The 27,500-nt window shown below is 34.1% G+C and overlaps 1 protein-coding gene across 13 annotated transcripts in view; it reads right to left on the reverse strand.

Moving 5' to 3' along the window:
• NFIA (nuclear factor I A) overlaps positions 1-27,500 on the reverse strand; it is a 597,699-nt gene that overhangs the window by 348,514 nt on the left and 221,685 nt on the right. For all 13 annotated transcript variants that reach the window (XM_001084362.5, XM_015140952.3, XM_015140938.3 and 10 more), the window contains one exon: positions 23,403-23,934. In XM_001084362.5, coding sequence (XP_001084362.2) covers positions 23,403-23,934 — 532 coding nt within the window. The remainder of the gene's footprint in view (positions 1-23,402; positions 23,935-27,500) is intronic.

Raw genomic sequence — 27,500 nt, forward strand, 5'->3', positions numbered from 1 at the left:
GCCCAGCATAGCAAGATCACTTTCATGTCTTTACAATTTGTTTTTATGAGGTGATAACATTTTTACAAATACCATCATTTTTGGTTTTTTATATTGTAAGTGACAGTCTGACATTTTACAACTGGCTTATTGAAAACAAGAATTGAGCACTCTAGCAGTAACGGACATTAACTGCTGAATAGAGATTCAGATGCTAATGAGGTGAGAGGGGCTCCAGAAAGTTTTGATAAATGCTACACACACTCTAACTAGCTGTGAATGTGGGTTGACAAAGAACATCTACACCAGGGTTCAATAAAATGTAACCCTTTAAATTAATCATACTGGCAGTATTTAATAGAATGCACAACAATCTCCTTTTCTGTTGGCTATAAAGCTGAAGAAATGCAAAGTCTTCACAAATGAATGTTCCCACATTCCCCACTCCACATTGCTACTTTCATTTGAACGTCTACAGCTGTTTCAAAAGTACTTACTGTAAATAGCAAAGTATAAGCAGATTTCAGAGTCTGACTCTTTCACAACATGAGATATAATTTTTTCTTCATTTTTACACCTAGAGTTAAACAAAAAGTCCTAAGTAAGAAAAAACTCTGAAGATCTGAGTGCTCAGTACAGAATAAGCGCACAGTAGGTTCTCAATAATGGCAGTTATTGTTATAGGAAAGATCTGGCAACTTATAAAAAGAAAAACCATCTGCTCGCACAGGAAAAAATAAGAAAATTCAGGAAGTAAAGCAAGCATTCAGTCTTCAAATCTACAAACTTAAAGTAGGCCTTTGTTCTTCAGGGACTGTGAGGAAAACTATTTTATAGCTTTTGTGAAGAATTCATCTTATATAGAAGGAAAGTAATTATGTCCTATTAAGTAAATCTATAATGAGTCTTAATTCTAACAAGTGTCAGAGAGCCTCTACTTATTTTATTTAATTTTTGATGCTCATATTAATCAAACTCTTCTATTGATTGCAAACTTGTAAGTTTCAACAGACTACAGTTCAAGAGATCACTCTTACATTTCTTAAGCAAATGCAGAACATTAACATGTTATTTCTTCTTAAAGTGACAATCCCTAATATCCTTTTTGGTTTTTGCCAATTTTAATCTTGGCAGGAAGTAGAAATCTGTGCACTCAGCAACACTGCAAGCTTGCTGGCTGTCAAAATTATGTCTCAGCCAATGCCTGAGTGGTATTCTTGTCATTTCACCGTGGTAAGAAACTTATCAGTCTGACATATAAAGCCTCTAAAAGTAGTGATTTATGCCAAAATGTAGATACACTTACCCACCACCTAAATATCGTTTTTATAACTCCTGCAATTATTACAACTTCCCCTAATCATATATACAGATTGTAGGATGCTTTAAAAAATTCAGAGAATAATTATGACTCAAATAGCTTCAGATTAAAAGACAACTGCATTTTAAAAGTATACATTTTTCTATACCGATACGTGTGTGAGTATATATATATATGTTCATACACTTGCCTGCAGATATTGCATTTTTAAAAAATCATTTTCTCCCAAATAATCTCTATGTGAACTATACATTTTTCAGCTAAAACATAATCACTTCTCAATAGGCTGCATAAACATGATACCTTTACCCCTCGACAAGCACTGGTTACTCTGACTTTTTTAAGAGTAAAAACTCTCACTTAAAAAATAAAGTGAACAAGTAGACGAATGTGTGCTATGGTTTAGAAATGGCCATTTAGCCAAATTGCATACCTGTGCTGTGTCAGCGCCAGGCAGAGTCATCTCATTCCACTGGTCTAATGGATGGCAATTGAATTTAATTAACAAAACTCCTTTGACTTAGTTTCATACTGTGCTGAATGTAATGGAATCCTCTCTGCCCCCCTTTATCTCTCTCTCTTTCACTCTCTCTCAACTAAAAATTGTCCTTAACTAACATCCACTTTAAGAATATTAAAGGCTATACATTATACTTAAAAGATACAATACAGTCATCCCCCTTTCCATGACTTAAATTATATAACATAAAATAATTAAAAAGATACTTTGATAGTGATACACAGTATAGATTCAATTACCACAATGTCTCCATTAAAGGTACTTTTATAGTATGAATAAAATGCAAATCCTCTTTGTGGATCAATACCAGAACATAATTCTACTCTTCCTCCTAAAAAAGGAAGTTAACTATTATAAATCATCTTCACATGAAAATGGTAAAAAGGTATTCCTTTGAAAATGTTCTGCTACTCTCAATATATTAAGAATGCTATTTTCCGTGTTACACCCATTTTAAAATTATGTATTCTAGCACCATCTGATAAAACCGATAAACAGAAAACTTGTTGACCATTATTTTTCATATTTATTTAAATGCTTGACACTAAATTCAGAGACATTTCAATTAATTAATCTTTCTAAATAAAATAAAGAACACACCAAAAAAAAAAAAAAAAAAACACTCATAAGAGATTCTGAGTAAATACTACTACTCTGCCTAACTTTTGCCTGGCTGGGCACTCTGAGACAAGTTCCTATGATTGATTATAGTGGTATCTCTGAATCTTTGACTTTGAACCATAACCTTTTTTGTGAACAATGACAGTTGGGACCTACCATTTGCCATCTGTAGAAATGGAGGGGGGAAAAGGACTTCTCGTACATTAATCAACCAATTAAGAACAGACTTAAACAAAACACTAAAGCATAATAAACCCCTGACTGCTTAATAGCTTTCTACTTTTAATAGTTGTCTTCCTGCAGTCTGCTCACCAGATTAGAAGAGTAATCTATTCAAGTCTTAACAAAAATTGCATGAGGAAAAAGGAAAAAGTAAACCCATCCAAACCAGACATTTTTAAATTGTTTAAATTTTTAAATTGTTTAAAAAAAAAATACTACTTAAGGGTTCTGTAGTTCAAATCAAAACATAAGAGGCTGATCCACACAACAGAGTATCAAAAAATCTCATCAGTATGAAATAGGGTAATTCTTTTCCCTGAAATACCTAAAATAATTGGTTCATACAAATAAGCCTTATATTTTGAAATTTTAGATGACTGCATTCTTTAAAAGCACTATTTACCCACTAATTAACAGATACTATACCACCTGGCATAAAGCAATTTGTGAATTTGTGAGGAGAATCTGAGGTTTCAATTAATGATAGCGTATACCAAACCATAAAAAATTTTAAAAATAATAGGAAAGTTAACAAAATGAGGTCAAGTCTTGTCCTTTCTCTAATTAAAATATGATCAGCAAAAGTAATATTTAAATATTAAGGCATTAACTCTGATTCATTCAGGGATTAAAAATAAATTTTTTTCCTCATTACCCTATTTCATACTGATGAGATTTTTTGATACTCTGTTGTGTGGATCAGCCTCTTATGTTTTGATTTGAACTATAGAACCCTTAAGTAGTATTTTTTTTTTTTTTAACAATTTAAAATGTCTGGTTTGGATGGGTTTACTTTTTCCTTTTTCCTCATGCAATTAAGAAAAAAGAATCAAGAATGCCCACTATCACAGGTTAATTTAACACCAAGTTGCAGGTCTTAGTGCAGTGAGAGGCGTAAGGAAGATATAAGCATAGATAATAGAAATGAACATCTTTCTCTTTGTTTGCATTTGATATGATTATCAAAATAGTAAACACAAAAGAATTTATCAACACATTATTGGCTAAAAATATGTAAATATAGTTGAACATAAGATCACCATATACAACGTAACTGTATTTCTATACTAGAAATTAGAGTTAAAAATAAAGTATTAAAACCACAGTTTACAAAAGCAGCTTCACAAGTGTTCAAAACCTGGTGAAAAATACAATTCAGTGTAACCAAGAATAAGATCTAAATAAATGAAGAGACATACCATGTTCATAGATAGTAATATTTGATAGTTAAAAAAAGATGTCAATATCCTTTATCTGTAGATTCCATATATTTCTAAACAAAGTCCCAATAGGATGTTTCACGAAACTTGACAAAGTAATGCCATGATATATATGGAATAGTGAGGGGTAAAGAATAACAAAAAACATTCATTTTAAAAAGAGGTGTGAAATTTTGCTTTATCATATATCAAGACTCATTATAAGGGCTTAGTAAGTGAAAAATGTGGTGATGGTATAGGGTAGACAAGCTAATCAGTGTAACAAAGCAAAGAATCCAGAAACAGACATACGTAAATATAAAAAATAAATGACAGAAATATCATTTTACATTATTTGCAGAATAGAGAAACTATTCCATAAATGATAAAGTAAAAACTGTTCATTCATACAGAATAAAATGAAATTGGATCCCTACCTCACACCATACACAAATTCCAGCTGGAATACAAACCTAATGTGAGATGAACACTGAAAAGATGTACAAAAAATACCATATATTTCTAAACTTGGAGTGAAAAAGGGTATCTTCAACAAGACAAAAAATCAATAACCATGAAATAAATAACTGATAAATTTTACTGTATTAAAATTAATTTTTTTCCATCAAAGGTAACATGAAGAAAATTTTAAAATAGGCCAGAAACAATGAAAATATATTGGCAAACATACACTGGCAAAGAATTAGAATGCAGAATCTATAAAGAACTCCTACAAACCAATAAGTAAATGATAAGCAATAAAATAGAAAAAAATGAATAAATGACAAAAACATTTATTTCACAGAAAAGGGTGGCTCTTACATATTAAAAAAAAGTTTAGTCTCATTAGTAATCAAATTATAAATGCAAACTAAAACCACAATGAAATACTCTTTTTTAGCCTCAAGAGTGGCAAAAAGTAAAAATCTGGCAATGGCAAATTCTGGAGAAAATGCAGATCAACAGAATTTTTTGTATACTGCTATGGCGAGTGATCATATAAATAGGCATAACTTGTCAGTAAGATAAAATATCACTATCTTTTCTTAAAAAAAAAAAATTAACATTTACATGCCCTGTAATTCAACAATTTAAGTCCTAGGCTCATACCATAAAGAAACTTTTACACACGTGCTCTAGAAGACGTTACAGTTCATAGCACTTGCTAAGAGCAAGAAACTGGAAACCTTCTATAGATCCATCACATAATAGAATATTATACAGGAAACAATAATAAATTACAGTATATATGACATTATAAACATACTGTAGAGTGAAAAAAGCAATTCCCAGAAGTGTGTATATGTATTTATACATATATGTATGTCTATGTATATGTGTGTAAATATATATAATTTTTTATAAAACGAACACAAGCAAAACTGAACAACATATTTAGTACATATGTATGATAAATCATTTATTTTATAGGAGGGGAATTACAAACATAAAATTCAGGATAATGGGAGGAATTTCAGGGGTAACGGGAGAGGAAAAGAACACACGAGTAAATGAAAGGTATTGGCTGTCATCTTTCTTGGTCCACAGATTTTCAGTTCATACTATGTGTTATAAGTTACATATATATTTATATTAAAAATAAAGGGAAAGAAAGTAAACCAGAAATGTTTGTTACAATAAAAGGATTTTCCACAATATTCTACAGCTTTTTAGCAACAGATTTGAAAAAGTTTAAAAGAAATACATTTGGATTTCCATTTTGAATTATTTTACTAACACTATCTTTTTCCCCAAAAAAATACAATAATAGTCAAATTTGGGGGAAATATCATTCTTTTTTACTTGACTAATGTGAATAATTTGTAGTTAAAATCTAATCTCAGCTCCCCATGCAAACAGGGAGGGTGCAGTGAGAAGGAGGTAACTCCAGCATGGACAAACTCAAACAGCAGCTATCCAAATGTATGTCTGACTTAAAATGCATTATCCAGTCTTTTAATATTTCATTTTATGTCCTGTTTATATCTGGTTTAAAATAAACTTCTATTCCTGAGAAGGGGCTAAGAATGAATGATCCAAGTTTGCTGTAAATAGCTGTGCTGTAATATATATGCTGTAAACATAAAGTGTTATATATCATATATATGAAGAAATACATATATGAATAAATCAGTAAGAGATAGATAGACAGATAGATAGATAGATGAGAGAGAGAGAGGATTTCTGTGGTTTGGCAGAAGAAGGGTGATAAATGAGTTCAAAGCTTCCCTCCAGTGGTAATATTCAATATCTGGTTACAGAACTGAGATTCTACAAATAATCTCCAAAAAAGAATTTTTTTTTCAACCAAGTGAATATGAGTGGCATGCAACAGTCAAGGATGAATTTAACTGAATTAGGGAATTCTTTCATCACAACCCGAGTCAGAATTTCAGCACACCCACCGTTACAGGTGCATAGAATGCAATTCTTTTAAAAGGTATCTTTCAAAATGCCTTCCTAGGTGTGCTAAGTCAAGAAATGGCAATAGCAACGTCCATCCATCCATACTCATAATGGAAATAATCTTCTCTCAGATACAAAAATATAAAAAGAAAATTAAGTAATAATTAAACTAGTTAGAATTTCACTGATAAGCATTATACTCACTGATAAAAAGTTACTCTCTACGAATCAAGATCTCTCCAATATGTTCCCATCTAAATATGCACTTCTCACGACCTGAGATGTGTTCAACTAGCAACATCAAACCAGAAAAAGACAAGCACCACAAGAAAGGCCATGAATTCATTTCTGTATTATCAACTACATGATTAAGTTAAAAATAACCAATTTTATCTAAGATGCTGTAATTCTGCTAATTAAACATCTTGTTCAGAGATCAGTAATACCCTAAGGAATAAAAAAGTTAAAGTTCTTCATAACTCAAATTCTAAATATTAAACATATTGTAGTGTAATGTTAAGAAATGAAAAATAGGAGATATTTACCTCCTCAATACCTACCTAGTTTTTGTCATTTAAACATAATTTGAGTTACCATATGAAAATCTACATCTAAATTGTATTTCTCTTCATGAGATTCTTAATACTTTATAAGCAACTGGCCATACATTGACCTTGTATCTCACACTTCAGAAACATGGAATTGCAAGAAGATATATAAGAAAATACACACAATCCGCTATTATTAAACAGTTATAATAGGATGACCTTATCCTTGGAAGCACAGCAGGAAAATCCTGTGCCTTATACCACGTCGGAGAGTTTGCACTGGTACACTACTTTCTCTGCAGCATTGAGACCTAATTAGAATGTAAGTTTTTTCAAAAATCCATTCTATTTTTCATTCCCCATGGCAATATTTTTGGTGATTGCTTACCAAATATCAGAATTTGGTTTCTTTTAGCATTCTATGAAAGCACAAAAGAAGACAATTATTCTCAGTCTCTTTAAAGCATTGTATTTTCATGTGATTTTGTAAGTTTTTGTTTCTCATTAATTTTAAGATCTTAGTTTTAAAAAAAGAAATATATATTCTGTCAAAATGTTTTCATTATCTCTTGCTGAAACCAGTAGAAGCTTTTAGATATGAAAACAGGGCCAGACAGAAACACTTTATAGGAAAGTCTGCAGTGGAATGATTTTGATAATGAACACGCCTAGAGAAATAAAATCATGAATGCTATATGTGTTGGGGGGAAGAAACTTTTATCTTCAGTTGGGTTATGTTACCTACAATCAATAGGTCTCCAACTAAACAAGGAAGATTTACATATGTGGGTGCATTTTGGTCTAATGAAATTGGTCTAACAGTTTTAATGAGAGTAAAACATTGGATAGGAAGGGAAAATTCTGACTTCACTATATGTAACTGGGCCCACCACCTTAATAGTCACCTTTAACTTCTCTTTTACTTCCTGTGCCTCTCACAGCTTAGGATTAAGCAACCATGCCAAAAACACCCTGTTAAGTGAGGACAGACATACAACGTACAAATGCTCTAGAGAGATAAAGACATGACTGACAGGCCCTTTTCCTGCAGAGCAAGACAGTATGTGATTCAAAACCAATAAAAAATATGAGTGTCCACTCTGAAGAGAATGGGTCAATTTTTTAATCTAAATTGTGCTCTTTAAAAATGCAACAGCATTAAACTGAAATCCTTTATTTCCTCCCCTAGCAGGGTACCTAGCACATAGTAGGCACTTGATAAATTATTATTGGCATAAAGAATATACCCTCACATGTAAGCTAGAGCATTTACTATGTTACTCCATCATCACCAAATCATCTTTTCTAGATAAAAAGCTCAAATAAAAGTCAAGACCAGGATCTTAAAGGGAAAAACAAATAGCCTAAATGGTTTAGCATCATCAATTGTCTAGCATCATCAGATCTTTATTTTCAGAATTATAATTACTTACATGTCAATAACTCCTTTGGGTTAATACGAAACTATGGATTTGGGTGAAGAAACAGAAATCCATTGACATGGTAGGGTGAGAAAGGAAAATCATTCTGTAAAAAACATAGGCTTAAATTCAGTCCTAAGGTAAATGCCCAAAAACTGTTTTATGTGTTACCTAGTTTTAAGATTCATACTATAAGTTTCTCAAGTTTTTGTTTTGGTCAATCCAGATTTCCCATCTAGTCGCCAGCTAAACAAAGATACTGAGTGCACAGTGAGGTGCCAGGTTCTATGCACCCCTATGTGGGAATACAAAAACACTGAATACAACCCAGTCCCTGCTCAGAAAGAAATCACAGCCCAATTTGGAAATACAGATGTAGACAAATAGTTTTACTATGATAAAGGAAGTGCTAATGGCAAGTACTAATATACTGCTAATGGATGCTGTGGGAATGCAGGGAAGGAGTCCTTAGCCCAACCTTGGGGGGAAAAGAAAGCTTCCTTGAGGAAATGATGTCACGGCTGAACCTTAAAGTATAAATAATGTTAGCCAAGCAAAGGTGGGTGAGGACATCCCAAGTAGGACTATTACAAGGAATAAAACAAAAATATGCATGCATATACCTGTACTATGATAGAACCTGTGTACACAGGCAGGAACACAGGATGGTTCCGTATGTTCCATGCACCAACATTTTCACATATGTCTTTGCACATGCTCCCACCAGTTTCAAGGTTAGTTGTGTTCACTCATTAACTCAACCCCAAAAGGTAATTTATCCACTTTTATCAGGCCACATTTGTCTAAATACACTTACCCTTACTGAAATATTATACCTACTGTTTTGATTACAAATAAGAACATGCAGTGACACACAGCATTGTCAGATGCACAGGTCATTCCACAACACTGTTTCCTAAGTCTTGAAACACCGTCTCAGACTTTAACTTCTACCTCCAAAAGCTCAAGGAATCAAAGATCTGAGGCCGATGCGTTAGAATTTACTGAAACATCTGCCTAGCAGGAATATGCAATTGGGGATTAATTCCAAATTTAAAGACAAGCAATCGTTCTTCCAGATGTTGGACAGAGTTGGAGAAGGAAAATACTCTGAAACAATTTCCTTCTAAATAATGGATTTTAAAAAAAAAGAAAAAAAATGTGAATGGCAATACTGCAGACTCATAATTCTAACCTGGAAATAGATATTTAAAAATATGTAGTATTATTGAAGGCTATTTATCATTAATGTGTTCCATTTAATTCACATTACATGAAACAAGGGGAAACTAAAGGAAACAGAATAAAGCTAAAATTTTAAAAATGCTATTCAAGATTACCCGAAAATAAGATAGGGAAAGATGAAAAGGAGGGATATGATTCTAAAGATTTAGAAGCAAAAACAGATTTTCAAATTTTTTAAGCTTTCATTATTTGGAAATAAGACATTCTGAAAGGAAACATCAAATATTGCTAAAATCATCAAGTAAATTGTGAGATTTGTATACAGATGGCTTATTTAATACGAAGCAACGTGGTTTTCTCTTTCTCTGGAGGAACTGAACTGCTAATATCTCATGAACTATATCAAGTTTGCTTCATGTCTCTTACTGACTGTTAGACAAAGAAATCTGTCTTGAATTTCATGATGTCCTACATGTTACTGTGACTAATCCCCAACCATTTTTATTTACAGTGTTCAGAATGAGTTTCTATGACAATCCCATGCCATTTCTTAAATGTTACAAACACACTTTCTGCTTTTTAAAAATAATTATGGAACAAATAATTTGTTCTCTACTCTATACGAAGAAAAGCACACATATTAATGAATGGGGAAACAGATTTCACTTTCAGATTGAACAACCAGCAGATATAACAAAGAACAATAACAACAAATCCAATATACATTGGGCCACCAGATTTTTCTTGCTGTTATTTCATATGTCAGCCAAGCAATAGTTCTCTCATCTTTTCTATCACCATCCATACACACTGTCCCATTAATCCACTAACACATGCTCACACTTATAAGACCCATTACATGCTTTCTGTCTGAATGTAATATGTATCTGTTTTCTTTTAATAAGAGAGAGAGAAAAAGGCAAATCAGCTTGAGACTTCTGACAACTTAAAATCCACTTCAGTGTAAAAGTCTCGAGACTGCTAACTTTTTTCCAAGAGGGAGCAAAACAGGGAATTTCGGTGGCTATGCTACTGGAACTTGGCTGTGTTTTAGGAACTGCCAAATGAATTCACTACCGCCTGCTCTCCAAGGTTTTCCCTTCCTTTCTGTTTTCTACTCTCTCGTTCTCCTGCTGTTTCATTTTCCTGTAACACTATTTGTTTTATATTTCAGCATTACTAGAAAGATGTCCTTAAAAAAAATAGAACTTTTCTGTGCACAATCGGCCTTCTTTAGAGAAAACATGCTATGGTGGCGAACTTTTTTTTTTTTTTTTTTTTTTTTTTTTGAGACAGAGTTTCACTCTTGTTGCCCAGGCTGGAGTGCAAATGGTGCGATCTCGGCTCACCGCAACCTCCGCCTCCCGGGTTCAAGCGATTCTCTTGCCTCAGCCTCCTGAGTAGCTGGGATCACAGGCATGCACCACCACGCCCAGCTAATTTCGTATTTTTAGTAGAGATGGGGTTTCTCCATGTTTGTCAGGCTGGTCTCGAACTCCCGACCTCAGGTGATCTGCCCGCCTCAGCCTCCCAAAGTGTTGGGATTACAGGCATGAGCCACCATGCCCAGCCAGGCGAACTATTAAATAATAGAAAGCACCTGCACCATCTTCTGTCGGCTTTAATTTTCTTTACATTTACAAAAATATTTTTGATGTAAGAAAACAAAAAATTTCACACTATAGAAATATAGTCAAACGGTAGAATTCCTTGACATATACCAATTTTATGGTTAAAAATAAAAAAGCAATGTAAACAACTGGTTCCACAAATGTTTAAAACTTCATATAGGCCAGGTTTAGCAGCTCACATTTAGAATCTCAGCATTTTGAGAGGCTGAGGTGGGAGGATCACCGGAAGCTAGGAGTTCAGCGACCAGCCTGGGCAATGTAGTGAGACTCCATCTCCACAAAATATTTTTTAAGTTAGCCCAGGGTGGTGGGATTCACCTTTAGTCCCAGCTACTTAAGAGGTTGAAGTAGGAGGATTCTGTGAGCCCAGAAATTTGAGGCAGCAGTGAGTTATGACTGCACCACTGCACTCCAGCCTAGGCAACAGAGCAAGACCCTGTCTCAAAATAATAATCATCATCATAAATGTTTTATAAGCGTTTTAAAAACTTCACACAGGCTATTAGTTGAAAGAACCCTAATTTAAAAACATTAAACGCTCTAAAATCTTGATTTCTGAGGAAATTATATCTGAGATAGCACTGACTTGTTTTAAGTTATTTTCTCTGGTTTTGCATCTCTGGAATCTATCACAGTGCCTAGGAAGTGCTGGAAACCAATCTACTGAACTGAACTGCCAATCACATAGTAGAGCTTGTCAATAAAGGTAACCAAAACAGATCTTCTATGCCACCACCACCCAAAGAGCATCCGCCCTGATGGAAATGATAACGGTCTACAACTGCTCTCCAACTCACACAAGACGTTCCCGTCTCCATAGCTCCCGGGATGCATGGACTTAAGAATCCTCAAATGTAAAAATGAAAGTTTGGGCCTTAAGGTTTCCTTCAAGGTAGGAAGCTGAAACTAAAACCAAAAAAGAAAAAGCTCTAGCTTCTCACTACTTTTTCAACTACTTTCTAAACAGAGAAAACAATGGCTTTCAGAGTGCTTATGTATTTGCAGAGAATATTTTTCACTCCATCCATCAATTCAGAAGCAAAGCTTCAAGTCTAACATACTGGGGAACATCTTAGAAAAAAAACAGGCCATAGAAGGGTCTGACCTAGTTACTAATCCTAACCACTTATTAACCATACAACCCTGAACAAGTTACTCAGCCTCTCTGGCTGCTTCCTTACTGGCATAAAGGGAACCATAAAAGCTCCCTTACCTAAAATTTGAAGTTTATATGAAGGGCTAATTTAAAAACGCATAAGAAAAGATAATTTAAATATTGTAGTTTTAGGGCAAAAGTCTGGAGTCTAAGGGAGTTGGCTTAAATGCTGGCTTTGCCACTTACTGTTGGTGTAGCCTCAAGTGAGATGCTCTCTGAACGTCTATTTCCCAAATAGCAGGAGTAAGCCACAGCAAAGGTCATCTACAATCTCTACTTCCTCAACACCACCTAACATGAAAAATTCTCCAAAACTTGGAAAAGTCAAAGGACCAAAAAAATTAGAAAACATGCAAAACCAAAGAAACTCATATCCACAATTTAGAAAATCCAACAAAGCAAATCCTAAGAAATGGTACCCAGATAGGCAACCTCCTTGAATTACCAAAAGCGTTTAAAGAGCTAGTAATCGAAAGCTCTATCACAAAGCAAAATGGATAGTTAAAGCTGCTCTGTCCTGAGTTTTACACTCGGTGACTTGGTAGTAAAAAGCCCAAAAATACGAATCTGTGTTCCTCTCCAATCTGTCTGTTTCCCTCCAATTCTGATGTCTCAAAACACAGCTTCCCTTATTCATCATCCCCACCCCACTCCAGCACCTCCAAGATTCAACTGCACATAAAGTAAAAAGCTGTGCATAATCAGTCTTTATACAGCCAAACTGAAAATGTCTTTCTTTGAAGAATTACAAAGCTTTCTGTCTGAAACCTCTGACCTTTCTAGAGAAATCAGAGTTACTGTAGTTTAAAAATGTAGGTGGCAAAAGTACAAAGGATTACATTTATCCATTTTGCATGTCTGTCGTCTTTTCTGGGGCCAGGGGCAAATATCTTTAGAACAATTAGTTCTTCAACCATAACATTTCGGACTGCAATATCCTCATTCTCCAAAGAACTGTATGTGTATACATATACACACACACACACACACATATATATGTGGTTACAGAGATATAGAACTGTGTGTATTATTATATACCCTTGATCCAATGAGATGGCACTTTTTTGTTAATTTTTGTTCCCATTTTATTTTACTAAAACTCTAAAATAATTAATTTTAAAACCTTCTTTAAACATAAGATTTTTGTCTATACTTAGTAAGCTAAGAAATCAATAAAAGTTCATTTAAATATTTTTTTAAACTGTAGTTACCGATTGAATGTGGCGAAAGGAGAGACTTCTAAGAGTATGTTAAGAAAAGAATTCTTAATAAAAGTCCTTGTCACATATTAAGAGGCCATACAATAAAAGTACTGCAATGACTATCTTTCCCTGACAGGAATGCACAACAATAGTTATGCTGTTGAACAGCATCGTTACAAAGACTTCATTCTCAGAAGTTACTTGAAACTACTCTCCAAAAGAGAACCTCTACCATTTAAAAGAAGAGGGGGAGGAAAGCCAACTAAATGAATCCATCAGAAACTTCAGTAACTTAGTAATTTTTATATGGTGTGCATCCATCCAAAAAAATCTTGTCATAGTCATACAAAGATGCAAAATTTCTTATGCAAATAAGCTTTTGCCAAGTTCTTATCTAGAATCTTTGCTTCATTTCAAACACTGGTAACCCACTTATAGTTAGTTCTCAATTACCTAATGTTGAAAATACGTTCTCTCAGGTATACAGTTTTCCATCAGCAACATTTTAATGTGTAATACTATTTATGAGTTACATTCAGCATAAAAGATATTTACAATTGTCATTGCTAGTCTGCTACTATATGTGAGCCTGCACAGCTCTGTTTAATAGTATGCAACAGGGGTTTACATGCAGATACACAATATCTTAATTACTTATTCTATAGTAAGCTCTTTAAGCATCTCCATCCCTCATTCATTTGGAATGTTAAAAAATGCCACGAAGAAGGGCTTGATGTCATCTCAACACTGAGAGCCATCTGTCTATGGCCCTCCTTTGACTTTACTCCTTCTGCAGCCAACATTTTCACAAAAGTTGATGAGAATTTGTCAACCTAAGGACTTGTCATGTCAGCTCCTTTGAAAGGCAATGGAATATTTGAAAGTGACAATGATGGGACCCTGTATGTACAATATTCATTTTATGTAGGAGTTTAAAATTAAATAACTAATCCCTTTAAGATTAAACTACACAGAATTCTAAGTGCATTCGACAGGAAAAAAGGAGAGAGGCAAGCACATATCAACGCAAAAGAGATGGTTCTGAATTTCTGATATTAAGTAATATGTCTCTAAATTTGAAAATTAAATGAAGATTGATAATGTAACACTACAGTTTCTATTACCCGCTGACAAACACCTTTCCCTACTAAAAATTACTACTCAGATCAAGCTATCTGACTCACCACAGATAAATCTTCTCCAACAGCATGAATGTAATGTACTACCCAATCACTGGCTGGCAAAATTACAAAAGGAAATAAAATCAACCAAACCATAGCAACAAAGACAGCCTGAAAATGGCAGCTGCTACACAGACATTCATACAAATTTTTAAATAGTACAGTATTTTTTAAATGTTTTAATTTCGCCTCACTTTTTTTAACCTGTAGAGCACTGCAGCAATAGCCATTTAAAAATTTATATGAATACACATGCTCTGAGAACTGTCTATGTCTGGAAACTCACAAGTTATTCGGGACCACCATAAGCACTTACCAGAGACATAAAAATACATACAGTATGGAACTGGATACAGCTGACAATGGGATATGAGTCCTATTTTTTTTTTTTAACCAATTTAATCACTTTTCTTCACATGCCTCACAATCAGTTTTCCCTTTCTAGCATAACTGATGCTACACAACCCTAACTTTAAGATTCATTAATATTTCTTAAAAAGAAAGTTATTTTATTTTCTTTGCTGTAAGTTCAGTTCAGCAGCTTATTTTTAAATTAAACCTTAAAAGAATTAATATGTATAATGAATTAATATAGTATAAATTATACTTATTGGTCTTTTTCTATTTACAATTATAACAATTACATTGAGTGAGGCTTTGAGTTTTTGCACTGAAGTCATTAAGAACTAATCTTGTCGCCGGGTGCGGTGGTTCATGCCTGTAATCCTAGCACTTTGAGGGGCTGAGGTGGGAGGATCACGAGGTCAGTTCGAGACCAGCCTAACCAACATGGTGAAACCCCATCTCCACTAAACATACAAAAATTGGCTGGGCGTGGTGGCGGGAGCCTGTAATCTCAGCTACTCAGGAGGCTGAGGCAGGAGAACCTCTTGAATCCAGGAGTCAGAGGTTGCAGTGAGCCGAGATCATGCCATTGCACTCCAGCCTGGGTGACACAGCAAGACTCCACTTCAAAAAAAAAAAAAGAACTAATCTTGACTAAGTTTAAAGAGTTAGAAACAAACCTCATGGCTGGGCAAGGTGGCTCACACCTGTAATCCCCACACTTTGGCAGGTTGAGGTGGGTGGAACACCTGAGGTCAGGAGTTCAAGACCAGCCTGACCAACATGGAGAAACCCCATCTCCACTAAAAATATAAAATTAGCTGGGTGTGGGGGCTCATGCCTATAATTGCAGCCACTCAGGAGGCTGAAACAGGAGAATCGCTTGAACTCGGGAGGCGGAGACTGTGGTGAGCCAAAATCGCACCATTGCACTCCAGCCTGGGCAACAAGGGCTAAACTCCATCTCAAAAAAAAAAAAACAACGCAAAAAAAAAAAAAAAAAAAAAAAAAAACTCACTAATTTAAGGGCATGAAAATGAAACATATCCATCTTTAATTTTTTTCTTCCTATTTTAATTTTTTAATTTTAAACTAATAAAATTCCATTCTTTTTCCAAACATGATTTTTGCTTTATTTTAAATGATTAAACACACAGCCATAACAAAAGGATTTTTTCAGAGCAAAGTGAATTTTACAATTTAAAATCTAATCATTAGGGGAAGTTAGAAAAATATATATATATATTTCTCTCTCTGTAAATATATATATGTAATGCACAGGGGAAATTAGAAATATATATTATGTCTTGTGCATATAAAACTATGTACAAAAATCTGCATAGTAAAAATTACATGCAATTTATTTATTAAAATAATGCTTACTTTAATACACAAAGGTTTCCCAAAGTATCTAGAACCAATTAGTTTAACTTTGTCTTAACAACAACAAAAAATCTTAAACCTGTGTCATAATGCTTCTATTCACTAAATTTCAACATTATGAAAACAAGAAAGAACAAATCATTCCAGATTTTGACCCTAACACTGACTAGGGTAACATCATTTCTCTCTCTATCAAGTGGGGCCTCATTCTGTGGCTCACATCTGAAATTGACATTGAAATATCTCCCCAGGAAAGGTTTGGATTTTGCCTTTTTATTTTCCCTTTGATTCAAGACAGGTGTGTGATACCATTAAAATGACATCCAACCCTAAACAATAAGATATAAAGAAAGATATAAAATGAATTTGAATTGTTGAAGAGCATAAGATTTGAAATCAGAAGACCTGGGTTTGAATCTTGCTCTGGACATGTAACCTGGCCACTCTGAAGATTCTATCCTCATCCGTTCAAATAGAGAGTGCATTACTAATTCATAATACTGCTATGAAAGAGACAGCAAGCTACAATATATGACTATGACAAACCTTACTCAGTGCCTGCTGCAGAACAGACATTCAATAAAAGTTATTTCCCTTCCTTCCTTCCATCTCCTTTTCTCTACTCCCAATTGATCTAGGTCCAAAATATCTACCACTAGGGAAGTATTTGAAAGACATGAAAAGAAGTAAGTTTAAAGTTCTCAAAGAACATTACAGTTATTCCACTTCAATCTCTAGTTATCATAATTATTCTCATCATTTCTTGTTTTAGGGTTAGCAACATTTTAAAGAAGACCAAGATTTGCCAAAATATATAACACAAATGAACTTCTTTTTCTCAGTCTTATCTTATTTAGCTTGTTTTACAAACAGAAAAGCAAAAATATCTTCTGCTTCAAAGTTGCCGCAACTTGTCACTTGTTGGACTTATTTCTTCACTTCATAAGCCATGTTTATTTAACTAGAACACTAATGGGAGGACTAATTCCATTAGATAAAATATGCTTTACGCTGTGGAATTATAACAAAACATGATGAATTGTTTTCTAATATTTTGGGGAAAATCTAAGGAAAAAAGTCATTTCTGTCTAAGCAGCAACTAGAGGATTCTGTTAAGTTCAGGAACACAAAAGTTTGGATCAATAATGAGTATCTTACAGTTGCCTACTGGGAAAGAGCCAAAAACTTGACAATATTCTGAACTGCCACCTTAGAAAGCAAAACAGTAAAAAGAATAAACATCTCCATGCTCCTTTTCTGATCTGTAAGTGTGCAATGATGTCTCTAACTGGACCCCTAAATTCTAAAAAGAATTTTTACAAAACTTTTTCCTAAAAACTCCCAAAGCCCCAAAGAGTGTCTTAGTCTGAAAAAAGCTGTGCAAAAAATTGTGGGAAGACAAATTATAAAATTATCTACTTGATAGCTCACTGCCCAAGATCGCTTTACAGTCATTACTTAAACCAAAATACTTTTACGGTATCTCCATTTGTGATTCAGTTCAGGGTTTTATGTTTCTCTTTAACAAAGCATACGAGTTCATTCATTCTCTTCCTCCTCCACCTGACTTCTTCCTTCCCTTACTCAAACCCCATGGATTTACAATTTATAATATATTTAAAAGCAAGCTCTAACCCTTAAATAACCATGGGAAAATTATTACTAAAATGGTAACAAATCAGTGTTTAGCACATTCACTGAACTCAATCTGCATTTTACGTTTTTTCGTCTAGTCTAATCCTCAAAATTGGTTTCAAAAATCTATATTGACATTTGTGAGCAATTAGAATTGTTGCTGCTTCTGTGCAAGATTTAAAATGCCGACAGGCTGTTTAGTGTCCTCTGGAAGCAGCTTGAGGCCTTAACCAAATGAAACACCCAGTCCTACTGTGTACAGCAGTGACCACAACAAAGGCTGTGGTTTCTCCCACACTAGCCTTAAATAGGTTTAAATTAATGCTATTCATCACTGGGTGGAAAAGAAGACAAGGAAAATCCAAGCCAGCAGCACTGGGAAATTTTCTTACCAACACACTCTACCTCTTAGCCATAAATGAACTGACTTCCATTCAAAGGTTTACTCCAGAACAACTATTTCTCCCTATTCCTGTACACCCTCTGCCTTAGAACTACCATCTTTTTCACTGCATTCTAGAAAAAGGATTTTGTTCTCTAGGTAAAGGATATTGTCACTATCCTCAAGTTACACAGAAAATACTCAAAGATGTAAAAGCAATATTTATCTCAAATTTGTTGACTGCTACCGCTTTTTTGATTAAAAGATAAATTAAAATTTCTAAAAATATGCCATATGTCAATAATTTACAATAGCTCAATCAGCCACAAAATCCACCTTGAGCTTAGAGCTAGAGTTTGATAGGGTGATCCTTACTCTCCTAATTTAAATATCACTGTACATTAGTTTTACTCCTTCTTTTTGCAAACACACCTTATTAATAATTACAAATCACAGGAACTAACTGCACAACTTTCTACTAGGGAGTTAAGTTACTGAAGAAATTTAGTTACAAAAATGTATAGTCCTGGATTTGAGTGTAAACACACATACGTGTACCTGCTAACAGAATATATTGAATATATTTTAGACATGCAATGTTGCCTCAAACTAATGTAGGAAGTTACCTAAAAATTAAGAAATTATCATAATTAATTTGGCATAAAGTTATAAACTGTAACAATCTTATGTGATTCATTTATAAAAATTACAATATTCTATATGCACTGAAAACCTTATCTGTACAATTACACTGTATTTAAAATACTAGCATTTCACAAAAGAAATCATTCCCATTGCTCAAACAGCACTCCGTGCAGCCTGGATGTGCACACACATGCACACGAAGCACACACACGCCCCTACACAGACACTCCTAATCTTACACCTGCTCTGAAGCAGTAGGAAGTGAATTCTCAATCTGTCAACATGACCATCTGGTCTATCTGCATATCACGGCTTTCTCTATTACTATATGAAGGAATGGCAATCACGAAGCCAAAATAAAACTAAAATGCACCTGAATGGGAGTAGCTCTCCTTTGGCTGAAATGGAATAATATGAGGTATAGCAGGGCAAAAGTAACAAGAATCTAAATAATTTGAAATGAGCATTCACGTCAGCATAATTAAGTGAACAATATGGTACAGGTAATGTGGTAATCAGTAATACTGCTGAGTAGGTTTATAGGACAGGTACCAGGCCTCCGAGACACTGAAACAGCTCCTTCAGTGACTGCAAGGATCTTTGCTATTCCTGATCCAAGCAAAATTAAGTAAAGATAATAACGGGGATAGTATGGAAGCAATCAGTAACCACTGCACTAAAAGATTACCATGCAAAAGTGTTCTCTTTCTACCTTAAAACTAACAAGTACTCATACTGCTGCCATTAGGACAATAGCAACTCGCTTTGTCACTGGCTAATTAACAATTAAAGCAATTACCTGACAAACTGTGGTCACGTATTAGTCTTTCAAACTGAATTTTAAGACTGCTAAAAATACTTCTAATGTTAGAAAATTCCTCATCTGCAAAAAGTGAAGATGGCTCACTGTGATTTAGCTTTTAGGCCTAATGTCACTTGAAAATTAGCAAAGGCCTTAGTTGAATTAAACATAAATTTATTTGTTTAATTTTAGATTTTAAATGTCCCCATACAGCGGCCTCCGAGCTTTTATTCTACCCCATACCAGGTAATAATATGAAATATAAATTGTGAAACTGTCATTCTGTGGCCTAAATATAGAAACCTACCTCTATCCAAGAAATGAGTCCTTAAAGAGTATAACCTTTTACAAAATCTAACTAATTTGACTGACAATCTTTCTAGAATCTGATTACATTACCAGAAGTTATACAGAAGTGGTTAAAAAAAAAAAAAAAAAAAAAAACTCTCCAGAAACTTCTCGGTTGAGTGCCTACTAATGAACAAAGGTTAACTTTATCTAAAAGGTCAAATGCCTGGTGGCTAAGGTTATGACCTTAACAACTTAAATTGTGACCTTGCCACGTGCCGGGTATATTGTAGATTCTGATACAGATCATCTGGTAAAGACTGGTCATAAATTAGCTTTACTGTTACACATCCACAAAGAAAACCATTTGCTACAACACCATAATATCTCCAAGTTGTCATATGATACATGGGAAGGACAACTCAAATTGAGACCAAATTAAGGGCATAAAATGGTTTTGTTCTTTTAACAAGATGAAATTCTCAGGTTTATGAAATTACTCCAATTTCATTACATTTGTTACTGTTTACCAGCCACAAAATTCACAGTTCTAATGCCACTGGATTTAGACAGAAAAAACTGGAATGTAGTTTACGTATTATATTTTAGCATCTCAATGAGTCTTAGAATAAATCACCTCTGCTTTAAAAAAAAAAAAAAAAAAGATTGATTCCGCATTTGCTTCTAGTATTCACATGCATGTTCTGAGATTTCAACTTCCTACCAAGGAAAGGTGGACGCATAAAGCAAGAATTATTACATAAAAATTTCAGAAGGAAAAGAAGATCTAATTTCTGTGACTATCTAGGGGGAAAAAAGGCATTCTGGAAAGGAAAAAAAAATACAACATTTTAAAAGAAAGAGTGAGAAAAAATGCATTATAGGTGAAAAGGCCACAATGGTTTTGGCATGTATCTTGAAGCACGTTTCAGAGTCTCTGCCTCCTGCCAATACTGGCAAGTTCTCAAAACTTTTAAGGAGGTAAAAACATTGTTTAGTGTTTACAAATCTTCAGTATTATAACAGATGCTTGTCAAATCAGTTGTATGTAAGTTGACCGATCTACCTCATATTTGTATTGGCAGCTTCCCTTCCACAAATAACAGGTCTCTAAATCTCTTAAATCAAATTTGAAATATTTTCACACAAAAGACCCTTAATACTTTCTTTTACAATCTTCCTGTTGCGCGCACAGAGAAGCAGCCATTACTGCGGTCCCGTGAAAACCAATGGCCAAACATTTGGCTGGCATTCAGGCATAACAAGGGATTCTGGGATACATCAGAAAAACCAAACCGAAGGGTAGTCTGATCTATGCTGCTGTCAATAAATCTTTCATAAGCAATAAGGATGCTAACTCTCCTAAGTAACCTTCTAAATGTCGTTTTACCAACATAACCCCTTCAGGCACGGCAACAACCAACAACTGTGTTAGTTCAAGGATTGGGAGCAATAACACAGTAACAAACCAACGACGAAAAAGAATGCATGTAATGGGAACAGCGAAAAGATTGCATTTCTTTAAATACAGAGAAACGTGTAAGTCGAAAACTTAGAACGGACACTGCTTACGCCGACAAAAACTTCACAGGTATTTCATTTTGATGTTATCTTATATGGAAGCACACATCATGATCTGCATCACCTGTTGGCACTTTCAAGTTTCGATGCTGGTCAATTTATTCAGGATAATTTATAGGTTATATTTTTCTAAATATCTAAAAGGTAAAAGCAAGATTTTAAAGAGTGCTCCTTGAAAGCACCTGTAACGCCTATACTTTTTTTGCGTTTTGCTGTACTTTTTTATGCAGGTACATTTTTTTAAATTTTAACTTTGCTTTTTCAGTAAACAAAACAAATGAACAACACTAGGGTTAAGAGTGGGTTAAAAAAGGGCTACTTATTCCTGTTTAGAGATCACTTGAGAGGTGCTGACTTTTCATTCTTGCTACCCAGAATTGGCTAAAGCAAAAGGCAATTCTTATAATTAAGTATACATTTTCAAAAACCCAAATATTTGAAACACTTACAGCTCACATCCTGTAAAATACTCATCTATCCCCTGCCAACAGAATGCAAATGATGATGTGACATGCTTGCAAAGCTAATTTTTCCAGTTTCTTATGTAAGGGCAGATGGATAACAAAAGTTCTCTTTCTAAAACATATATTGAGAAAAATAATAGAGAACAGGCTATCAGATGACTTCTTTAAAAACTCACTAACATTTTTAGAACTAAAAATGTTTTGAAGAAAAGTGCAGTGTTTTTATAGGTAACATCTCTCCTTTGTAAAAAAAAAAAAAAAAAAAAAAAAACCATAAATATTTGAACCCCAAAACAACCTACTGGTAGGATTCCACAACCCACTTTCTTCCATCTGGCTCAAGTAACTGCCATGAAGGTAATCTAGCAAGACCGATATGTACATATATAAAGTCAACAAGTTACACAAGACCTGAGCGTTCACATAGCACAATGAGCCTTTTGTCTAAAGACGAAAGGAACAAAGTAAAAACACATTATTTTATCCAGTCCTCAATAGTTTCATCCTGTGTGCTATTCTAAATACTGAAACATGCACAGGTAAGACAGGCCTTGAAAAAAAATTTTTTTAATTTTATAATAAATCAAAGCAACTCACTACATCAATTATCAATTGCAATTTTTCAATGTGCTCATGCACTATACAGGTTGGTTATTTTTAATATTAACCTCTCCATCAATTACTGAAAGAGCTGGTTTGTTTCCCTTAGCTATCTGAGACAACACTAAGAATTCCAAAATACAAAGCTACTAAGTCTGCGTATTAATGTGATTATTTTTCCTTCCTAAATGATCAGCAATTTGATAGTAATCTTACCTCCAACTTCTTAATTGGCAAGGGGTTCAAGAGGCCTCAGTAGGTTAAAAACACTCCCAGCAGAAAACCAACTAAAAATATTGCCTCAATACCAAAATAAATGCTTTTAAACTAGATCATTTGCCAGTTAAAATACACGCTTTATTAAAAGGGTTTTCACGAGGCTTCACTCACCCCCTCATCAAAAAATGTGATTTAAACATATCACATATCTGATTACCAACGCCTCTGAAAACACTACTTACCAAAAGAGCTGAACTTAGTGAGAATTCGCTCAAAGCTATGCTTTCCCACCTGAATGAAGGTGGCACCTCAGACTTTGGTTTCTCAATCTTTGAAACCATACTGGCTTCATGTATGCATGTGGCCTGCAACTTGGGGACCTCAGGAAGGATCCGACATAACGCGGAGGCCATCAGGAAAGAAACACACACAAGAAAGTGGAAGGAATTCTCACCATCGCACTTACCTGCTGCATGCACAAAGTATGCCAAATATAAATCGAGTTCCTTAACAGAAACCCCTATGTGATGGGGTTGGACACAGAGCCCTGGATTAGAGCATTGTGGGGACTTTACAAGGCGCTCGCCATCAGTACTTTCCAGCGGAATACCTTTAAACAAAATCACCATAACAAGGTCCAACCTCCAGACTTTATCTGCCTGGCGGAGGCAGTCAATTCTTCGCATCTTGCCTTTCTGGTCTGGGTTGGAAAGAACACAACATGGAGGTTTTTTCCCTGTAACTGTAAGAACAAAATCCTCTCGATATTCGGGTCGGATATCTTTCCGTAACTTTGCCAGAAGTCGAGATGCCCACTTCTGCTTGACCTCTGGTTTTTCACTTAGCAATTCATCCTTCACGGCTCTCTCTTCTTCTTTTGACATACGCTTTTCATGTTTTTTGAAGTATTTTCGTTTTCGGGCCTGCAGGTTGAACCATGTGTAGGCAAAGGCTCGGACGTGGGGCAGAAGTGCTTCGATGAAAGGATGAAATTCATCCTAGGAAAATGAACAAAAACAAAAATATAAGTAGAATGAAAACAAAAGAAAACAACTTTTCTTCAGCGGGTCATCTTAAGAAAGAAATTCCTCATTTCACTTGAAATTTGATTAGAGCATTCTGTTACCAAAATCATACATAGGATCCTATGGGAAGTCTGGGAAGGTGGGAGAGAAAACTATCAGTATCATTTCTTATGATCGGAAATTTAAAAAATTGCTAAAAATTAAAAAACTGTTTTACTATGTTCACGAGGGTACACCAGCTGCTACTGTCGGGCCTAGCTCCCCATCCTTTAGATAGTAAGTGAAGTTTATCTAAATGCTTATAACAATGTATAATCTTAACCCTATTTCAAGGAAGGCATATCTAATTTTGTCCCAGCCTTGACCTCACCACTTGTAGTACAGCCAGGGCCCGGCCGCCAGATTGGCAAATCCTAAACATTTAGATGCCAGTCAATGTTTATGGAAGTCTAGGAGCAAAAATCATCTCTACAATCAATGAAAACAAAGGCTTTCCCTCTAAAAATATTGCATGTAGATTCTGATATACTTCCTACTCATTTTGCTACTCTCTAAATTCCCCCTTTTAAATATTACAATCACATATATTTTATTTTAGTCAAAAACCAGGAAAAATTTGGCAGGTTCGTATACAAAAGAAGGGATGAATTTGACATTTATTAGGCTAAAATAAAAGATCTATGCCCAAGACATAATGGCTAATACTATGGGAATGAAACAAAAAGGGAGAAGAAAAAGAAAAAACAAAACAAAGAAAAGCGTACATGAATACATTTAATTTACTAATATGATTGTGAAATGCTTTCAGTAATAATCATGCCTAAAAAATAGATTATTTAATTTTTGCAAATACTATTTCAGGACTTTTCTCATAGGGAAACAGAACCTGGTATTTTCAATATTTACAAGATGCCAGGAAAACCCTCATAGATGCCTCTTAAAATTGAAAAAAAAATTGAGTTTCAAATATTTAAATGTTTCTTCCTGTTTTGCTTAAAATGTTTGATCCTTATACATGACATTTTCTTAGGAAATATAAATATATTTTTAAAAAAATTAAACAGTAACCTCCACAAAGCTTTCGGAGTACATCTAACTTTTGATTAACTAATCCACACTGTTACATAACTTCTCTCTGCCACATAACCCCCCTCTCCAAAACATAGATTACCTTCAAATAAATGAGGATTAGAAACCAAAGAGAGATTCGATGACTTTTTGCTAAACGGTGTAGGACAAATATTATAAAACGCATTCTTTCTCAGTTTGTTATACCTAACTAAATATATACTTTCAAGGCACAAGTAGCAGTAATGTCCAGAATATTATTATTAACGCAATTACTAAATTTTTAAATGTTCAAATGTGAACTGATAAGGTGAAATTGGTAAAATATTTAATAATCGTGTTGTTTAAAAATTTAGCAAATTATAATCAATCATTTAAACACTCTATATGACTCAGTTTTTAAAAGTATATAGTAATATAATACATAATAAATCACTTCAATAACTGAATTTTTTCCCTCTCTGCACAAATTTTAGGCTCTATGTTTCAAGTTTAGCTTTCAAAACTGCTCTTTTTCAATAAAAGAATCCAAAAGAGAAGTAGTCAGCTTTCATAACACGTGTGCATTCTTTAAGTAGAGAGAGAATAGAAAAAAATACAGGAATGATTATTCTTTGCCATAAACCATTAACATTTTTTAAATTTCCGATGTTTGAGAATATTTCTTATTCTCACACTTTAGGTGAGAGGCATGGGGGGTAAGTCACAGTTTATCTGCAAAGGTATATGCCAAACCACAAAGCATCTAAACACGACTAAATTCTGAGCTCATCCTTGAAATGCTCTAAAATACATAAATTTTAGGTTTGAAACAGAACTTCACATTGACTGATTTTCTTATATATACAAGACATGCTAGGGACCAAGACTCCGTTGTATTATGCAAAAAACTCCTGGACTCTACCTTCAACTACAAAGTGAGCTTTCATCAAAAGGAGGATTTCATTTTAAAGTTTCATCCCCATTTTATAATGCAAAGGATAACTTAGCTCCAAACAATTCATAACTATGTCAAAACGCTATCTTATTTAAAAGTTTGATTAATGATAATAAGCATTTAAAATAAACACTTTAATATGGCATTTTAAGTGTTTGAAGATACTCCCAATATGCTTTTCAAAAAAACTGCAAACTGCATGCATTTGTGTTCAACAAGATTCTGTTTACCTGCCAACCAAATGCCCATGTATCTCATCATAAAAATCCTTAAACAACTATGTCAACTAGTCATTAAGAATAACCTAAGTCCCTAATTTTGCATCAAAAGTATTTACAATGTATTACTCCCCAAAGGTTAAGAACCTGCCAGTGAAAGTCCACAATATTTTGTATAACTTTACTCATATGCACAATTAAAGTATTAATTTTTTCTAATGTATCTTTCTCAAGTCATAATTTAAAATATTCCAGAATATCAAAACTAAAGACTATCATTAGCTTGCAGGAAATGTCCAGGGACAGCATAAATGATTAGTTTAAAAAAAAAAAAAAAGTAGTATGCTCTTATAATTCATGTTGCTGAACATATCGCTATAAGCTACGTACTATTTCATAACATTCAAGAGAAAAAAAAGAACATTTTACATATGTACTCAGTGAGAAAGTTATAGGCCACCAATAAAAACAAACCTGAAAACCTGTTTCAAAAGTGGTATTACTTTGAATCAGCATCTTAAACATTGATCTGTTTGAAAGTGAGCCAAGTTTAAGAACCACTGAATGCTGATATTTCTGGAAACTACTTTTTTTAAAGGTTCACCTACAGATTTCTGCTGGGTTATCATTATATGGACAGTACCTGATTTGGTTATTATATGCCCATATTTGATTAAAATAAGATGTCTAGGTTTTTCTTGGTAAAGTTTTTTTAAATTGCCTACAAGTTAAATGGAGTTTATTATTTCATTTAGAGTACTTTTATCACTGTGCTTACTGCATTTTTTTTAATGAGCAATAAACTACCGAAGTTTTTCTCCCTAAAACTGGCTCTAAAGCATTATAACTATTCCAGCAAGTTAAATTGTAAATAAATGTTTAAAAGAAGAACCCATAAAATATGAGTCCTCATTCGCTATTTATTGTACATTTTCTTTACAAACTGTTACACTAAATAAGCATTTCTCTTAGTGGTGTTTCCAGAAGAAGGCCTAGTGAATGCATCAATCAACGCTGCTAAATATGTAAGCCGAAAAAAAAAAAGAAAAAAAAAAAAAAACTTTCTTAATGTGATAATAGCTCATGAACCAAGAGAAGCCAACTTTGTTAAATACCTGACTGTGCTCTGGGCCTGCATGGATATACAGGTGCCCTCATATATGCACCATTCCCAAATATAAATTTATCTTTTCAGAGCTCAATTGAGAAGACACTAATGTATCTGTTAGGGTCCTTTCCCTCTATTGCATCTCGCTGGTATTATCTACAAGTTCTGTGCGTTGCAAACTTCTGCCAGCTAGAACTTCAGCCTTCGA

Source organism: Macaca mulatta, chromosome 1 (assembly GCF_049350105.2).
Source record: "Macaca mulatta isolate MMU2019108-1 chromosome 1, T2T-MMU8v2.0, whole genome shotgun sequence".
NCBI classification, from domain to species: Eukaryota; Metazoa; Chordata; class Mammalia; order Primates; family Cercopithecidae; genus Macaca; species Macaca mulatta.